Here is a 6,997-nt window from a genome sequence, read left to right as displayed (position 1 = left end):
CAGAAGTGTCAGAAAATAGATTACAATGAGGAGCACTCAGCATATGTCAGTCTCTTTAAGACCCAATGATATCTGACTTTTACTGAGGTTGGGGTGTTAGTTTTCAAAAAGAATAATAAATATAATTTTTTATTCTTACTGTTAAGATCCCAAATTATTTTTATAACAAGAATCTTGTGCCAGTCCATAAATTAGAAAGCTCAAACTCAAGACTGAGGGAGACATTTGGTACCAATTCAGTTAAATTGTCCTAGTACTCAATTTTATTTATTCACTTTAATTATGTTTTTCTACATTATTAAGATAAATGCATGACACACTCCTCAAAAAAAGCTCTGATTCTTTCTGGAGTGTTTGAATTTCTTTTTTCAAAAGATATTTTGCTAACTGTATATCAGTATAAATTGTTTCCTTTCTATGTATGGTATTTCATTTTTAGAATGTAAAAACATTATTCTGAGAAGGGGTTCATAGTAATCTGCTAGTAAATTATCCCAACATTTAATTATTTCTTTAAATCTAGTTTTTCTACATTATTAAGTGTATGCCCACTCCTCAGGGGGAAAAAAGTAGCTCCAAAAAAGTCTTCTTTGGGTTCTTACTCTGAGATTTGTAAATTTATTAAAAAAAATTTTTTTAAGCATTTTGATCACTTCAGTTTGTTTCCTTTGTAATCCTATGTATTTTATTTTATGAATTTTGAACCATTATTCTGAAAAGGGGTCCAGAGAATTCAACATACTAAGTAGGATCCAAGACACACAAAAAGACACACCTCTTCTGATCTGATCTGATATTTCATCATACCTAAGAGAATGCTGTTTTCAGGTAGAATACTATTATTTTAATATATTCCTACATATGCAAGCATTAAAACATTACAATTAGCAATTCTTTACATTTTAAAAACTAGACTCTAAATTATCTTATTGAAATACAACTAGATTAGGTCTTAGAGATAATGATGATAATTAACAAAGTCAATTTGTTCTTCTAAGGAGAAGAAAAGTGTTTTTCATACAAGTATTATCAGCGTCCCTTTTATATGATGGATCTACTTGTGCTTTCTAAGTCTGGGAACAAAATGCTCATTTTACCTGAGCAGAGACTCCTTTCAGCCTCTCAAGTAATTGGAAAAGGAATTTTTCTGCTCCTCATAATCTGCAAATGCAGAAGCAATAGGATCCGAGTGGAAAGAGGAAGGCCAAGGCTTCTCATTGTTTATGTAGAAAGTATTTGGGAACTTCTCAAGATCAAGACCTCTTCTCAAAAAATATGCCTGGAGGGTTCTGAAAAACTGAATAAACAATTAACACTTTTAAAAATGTATGTCAAGTATACACCTCAAACTAGTGCAATGTTGTTTTTTTTCTCTTTTCTCTCAGTGTTTCTGATATTACTTTAATGTTTAAAAGGAATAAAATATATACTATGTTAATAAATATTAATGATACATAATATTTAAATTGATAAATAACAAATATTAATACAATACAAAATACAATACACAAAATAGAATTAAGGCTTCTTTTTTTTAAAAACCCTTACCTTCCATCTAAGAATCAATCTTGATTCTTGGCAGAAGAGCAGTATGGGCTAGGCAATTGAAGTTAAGTGACTTGCCCAGGGTCACACTGCTAGGGAGTGTCTGAGATCAAATTTGAAACCAGGACCTCCCATTTCTAGGCCTGGCTCTCAATCCACTGAGCCACCCAGATTAATTGTTCCTTTTAAAAAATACTTTTCAATCTTTATTACATCCCTCTCTTCCATATATATATATGACACATTTTTTTATACCCATACCTTCTGCCTTAGAATTGATACTAAGTATTGGTCCCAAGGCAGAAGACTAGTTGGGGTTAGGTAATTGGAATTTGAAGTGTCTGAGGTCAAATTTGAACCCAGGACCTCCTGTCTCTAGACTTGGCTTCTATCCATGGAGCTACCTAGCTGCCCTTATTTTTCTATATATTTTAACTCTACATGATGCCAACTATAGTTTAAACAGGCCACATTCTAGGGTTCCCTTATAGCATTTTGATTGAGATACAAGTGAGAGAAATATGGAAGGCAATCAAGCAATAAACATTCATTAAGTACCTACTGTGTGCCAGGCACTGTGTAAGGTGAGAATACAATGGCAAAATGAAACATCACCTACCCTCAAGGAGCTCACATTCCATTGGGGGAAATAGTGGGTACATTTATGAATATACACAAAATATATCTAACAAATACAAAGTCATCAGGGGTTTCCTAATGACTAGGGGGATTGGGAAAGGCCGAATATCAGTGTTGGCCTTTGAGCTGAGCTTTGTGGAATTCAGATTATTTAAGAGCACTACAATCAGGATCTTGAAGTAAATTATTCTACTTTCAGTACCTAATACTATTGAAATGGATGGTAACTTGGGCTTCAGAGTAATCAGAATTTTGAGTTTCTCTATGGCAACTGCTAACAAAGGTATAAATTAGTACCATCTGTGAAAGCTTTTTTCAGACTTGGACTTTTCAAAAGTCCTCTGGAATATGAACCCAAAAGGCTTGTGAAATATTTTCAGTTTTTTCCAGAAATCTTCTATTGTTACATTTTTCTTTGGAAAGGACATATGTGTAAGTGTATATAAAGAAATACATACATATCTTTAAAAATTCCATTCTATTCACAGTATTTGCACATTTTAATGGGACCTCATTTGATCTTTGAGATAGTCATCATATTTTCCATATGACTTTGCATTTGATATATTGCCTGAGAATTAATGCCAATATTCTATCAGTTTTCAAATTTTCCATAGCATCTTTGAAGCACTGAGCATACACCAACTCCTTTTTTTTTTCTTTTTATCATTGGGGAAATCTAATCTGAGCAGGAAGCAATTGCTCATTTTAGTCTTGATTTTTTGATTGTATTAGAAATGGAAGTTATATATCCAGTAGATTAGTTGCATTTTATGATCATTTCCACTCACATTGAAACTGACTTTTGGAATCACAGAAAAATCAATCAACGAGAGCAAAAACAAACTAGATATTAGTGGAACAATCTCATCATGTCATTGTTACTTGACACAGATCATTACTACAGCTCTTCACCAGAATTCCTAAAGCAGTGTATACAAGAGGTGAACAGTACCTGTGACTCCCTTCTGTCACAATGAAATTGTCTTACCAGGTCTCTGTTTCTGGGATTGTCTAGTGATTTCCATTTCTCCTCTCCTCTCAGTGGGGTTCCCTGACCCTGCCTTACTGGCAAGAGTGCTATGCACAGAGGCAGCAGAAACATCACCAGGGACATGCTGAAGGGATGCACACACTATAAGAAAGGAAGAATGAGGAAAGGCAGGTAGTTACAGAGTCAGCAGAGGGAAAGACAGGAATTTGGTAGGGAAAGGTAAGAAGAGGAAAAAGAGAAGGAGAAGAGAAAAGGGGTGAGGGAAAAAGGAGATAATAGTTTACATAAATCCCTAGAGAACTTTTCCCTTAAAAAGGAAGAAAAAAACATCCAGATGTTTGGCATGAAGTAACCCACGAAAGGAAAGGAATTAGGATAATGTAAAAGCCTGATTGTGCCTTTGTTGTCCTTTCAAAGAAATGTTCTGCTACAAGCCTTCCCCAAAAATTGTTCTTTTAAAGGAATAAATCTGACACAGATTATGTTATCACTCCCTGCAGAGCATGGAGCCTAAGAAGTCCTATGAACAAAAATATATAGGATGTATACTGACTTGGGAAGCCATAAACATCACTCACAAGAATCCCAAATTGTTTTTTTCACGTAGGACACAAAAGGAAAATCACACACAGATAGAGTTAAAATAAAGCTTACCAGAGAGTTTGGCTTTGCCTGGCCCCTTGTTGGTTATACCCTGCCTGCAATCTGCAAGCAGAGTCGTCTGTACTTATATCCCTAGTGGACTAGCAGTGGGTGGGTGTCACTGACGTTAGCAAGGGGAGTTAAAAAATAAAGTAATGATTCCATTTTTATCCATGACAAAAAGACCCTTGAGCATCTGAAGCCTTAAGGTACTTCAGAGATAACACAAAATCCATTTGCCTTATGAACTCAGCACACACCCCTATGAACCATAGAACATTTTATGTGAACTGGACAAAAAATGAGAATCAAGACAGGTATTTCTTCTGCAAGAGAAAAAAAAAGCCACTCCCTCTCTTTCTGAGATTAAAGAATTCTTTATGTATGCAGAGGCTAGGAATTTGAGAATGATTTTCCAACCAAACAGAATCATCTTTTCAAGATACCAGAATTTTACAGAAGCAATATTTTTAACTAAAAATATTTTATCAGACAGTTATTATTTTTAATCTACAAGATATTGAAGACACCAAGAAGTTTTGAAAGAGTTTAACAACAGGCATGAAATTAATTGCTAATAGGTGAAATAGTGAGTGAGATAGGAGAAAGTGATTTGTGCCTAGATATTTGCTACTTTTAAGTATTGCTTCTTGTGTTTCTGTAACTCTTGAAAAGAATTATTTATTTACCTTATAGTTATAATTTTCAAGCAAATACTTTATTTTTTGTAGAAAAGTTTATGGCTTAAATGTTTGAGGCTTTGAATGTCAGCATCTAAGGAAATTATAATACAATGAAGTAAGAGAATATCCTTCTTGGTGGCAGGTACTCAGATGATAGACACAGAAACCCTTCATTCCAGATGCTCCATCCAGGATGGATCTGCTAGTGCTACCTTAGGGTAACTAGATAGTACAGTGGATAGGGGGATAGACAGAGTCAGGAAGTCTAGAGTTCAAATCCAGTCTCAGACCCTTATTAACTATATGACCCTGGGCAAGTCAATTAACCCTCTGTCTCAGTTTCCTCTTCTGAAAAATGGGGATCTACCTCCTGAAGTTGTTGTGAGGATAAAATGAGATATTTGTAAAATGCTTTGCAAACCTCAAAGCACTATATAGATATAGCTTTTTTCATAATAGTTATATAGTTGTTTTTACCTAATCCAAATGGTACCCAACAGAAGAGTGTTATTGGATCTCACCTTATTTCTTTGCTCATCTTCTAAAAGAATTGCAGTAGCTCAAATTTAGAGACATCTCCATCTCAAATGTTCCTTCGACTATTGTGGCCAAATTGTGGTAGAGCCTTTGGAGGTCATGTTGGTCTGATTAGCCAAAGTTAGACACACTGTTAATTGACCCTGACATAGTGGTGTCATTTTGGTCCTCTCTGAGTTGGAAGAACAACAACCAACCAACCAAAAGTAATTCATAGCTGACTTGAGAGTTATTTGTTTCTGCTGCCTAGAATGTGCACCTCATGGAATGATCTATGGCCACCCAGAGAGCTTGGATATAGGTTTCCGAGGAAGGGCGTTTCATTTTCTAAAACAAGGTAAGGAATATGTGGTAAGGTCAGATTTTGTGACCCTCCATAATAACTCCATCCATAGAAGGATAAGAGTGAATTGTAGAGAAGAATTTTAGAGGAGAAAAGGGCGTGTTACTCGAGTTACTCTTGAGAAATACAGCAAAACCCCACTCCTCATGAAGATAGCAGTGACTATCAAAAACCAGAGGAAGCAATGACCAAGTAAGGAGTTTCATTAGCAAAAATATTACAAAAAGAGTGACTAAAAAAGGCTATATAGCAAGTAATATGAGATATTTGTAGAGTACTTTGAAGTTTAGAGAATATTTTCACATACTGGTCTCTGGAGTTCCTTTCAAGAGAGCTGCATATCTTTGGAAGGAGTGACATTGGCCAAACTCTATGTATCCCCATCAACTAGGAAGCCAGAGGAAGGCAGCACTCTTGAAAGAAACACACTGGGACATGCTGAAGAGAGAGTGGACCACACTGAGTACTGGAAATGGATTTTTGTCAAAGACTGCAGGCAGTGGCTACCCTAGGTAATAAGTGACCTAGAAGTGGCTTCTAAAAGAAGGTATAGAGATGGGTGCTAGCAAATTGCTGCCCAAAAAAGTGACTGATGTTTTAGAATTGTTCATTGAAAGCTCTGGTACCTTGAGATGGGGATATTTATAAGTGTGGAATACTATTCTGTACTGTCCACAACAATGTGTTTTCAAAGCTTTGGAGTGGAGGCTTGAGAAGAGAAATGCAAAAAAGTAGAACAAAATATAGAATTAAAGTTTCTTGATAAGGAAAAGGGAGCACCAGCTTCTTGGGAAGAAAAAGATTACACACATGACCTCCAGAGTTGGAGGAGCAACAAGGGATTGATCCAATATGGAGAAGCAGAAAACCTGGGCTTCAACCCAGTTATAGGTCTGATAGAAAAGGGGGATGCCTCTCCAGCAAATTCAGGTGCACTTACTTCCAAAAAGGAATAAAATCCCCTTAAAGTAGTAAGTACCATGCAGCCAGGGAATAATGCCCGTCTCTCAAGTGAGGAAAAGACTACCTGTTTCTCTAGCAGTCTCAGATTTGTTTTCTTCCAAGACCCTTGAGGAAGCAGGAACATCTAAATGTTTATGGGCTCTTGAGAGTCTTTAGCATTTATGGCATTCTGTATGTAGGTGAAATCAACTGTTTCCTACTCCCCTCCCCCTCATTCCAATGGTAGAGACAAGATGGTGCCAGGCATAAAGCGAGTGCACCTCCAGGATACAGGAATTCTTTTTCTAGTTGCCCTTAGTCCTTCCCCTGCTCTTTGTTTTCATAGTAGGTCCTGAAACCAACCTCCTACTCCCACCCTAGCTTCCAACTCCAATTTGCCTTTATAGGAATTATGAGATTAGCATATGGGGAAGGCCGGAGGCACTTCCCAAATTCTGGCCATTGCCCTGACTTCCCCTCTCATCTCTGCAAGCCCATTCCTGCCAGGGTCCTATTGGGAAGGAGAAAAATAGGGAGATGAGATTCCTAGGGGAACCTTATCTATAGAAGTAGTTGGTGTTGGGAGCAGGACTTAGATTTGTGGGGCCTCTTCTTTACTTCCTTCCTTCCTTCCTTCCTTCCTTCCTTCCTTCCTTCCTTCCTTCCTTCCTT

General features: G+C 36.7%; 1 protein-coding gene across 1 annotated transcript in view; it reads right to left on the bottom strand.

Moving 5' to 3' along the window:
• Positions 1–1,114: 1,114 nt before the first annotated feature.
• C3H2orf66 (chromosome 3 C2orf66 homolog) overlaps positions 1,115–6,997 on the bottom strand; it is an 11,275-nt gene continuing 5,392 nt past the window's right edge. The window contains exons 3-4 of the mRNA XM_044669068.1: positions 3,176–3,319; positions 1,115–1,297 (exon numbers count right to left, since the gene is read on the bottom strand). Of these exons, the coding sequence (XP_044525003.1) occupies positions 1,115–1,297; positions 3,176–3,319 (327 nt within the window). The remainder of the gene's footprint in view (positions 1,298–3,175; positions 3,320–6,997) is intronic.

This window comes from Gracilinanus agilis, chromosome 3 (genome assembly GCF_016433145.1).
Source record: "Gracilinanus agilis isolate LMUSP501 chromosome 3, AgileGrace, whole genome shotgun sequence".
NCBI lineage: Eukaryota > Metazoa > Chordata > Mammalia > Didelphimorphia > Didelphidae > Gracilinanus > Gracilinanus agilis.
This window is presented reverse-complemented; position numbering and strand designations above follow the sequence as displayed.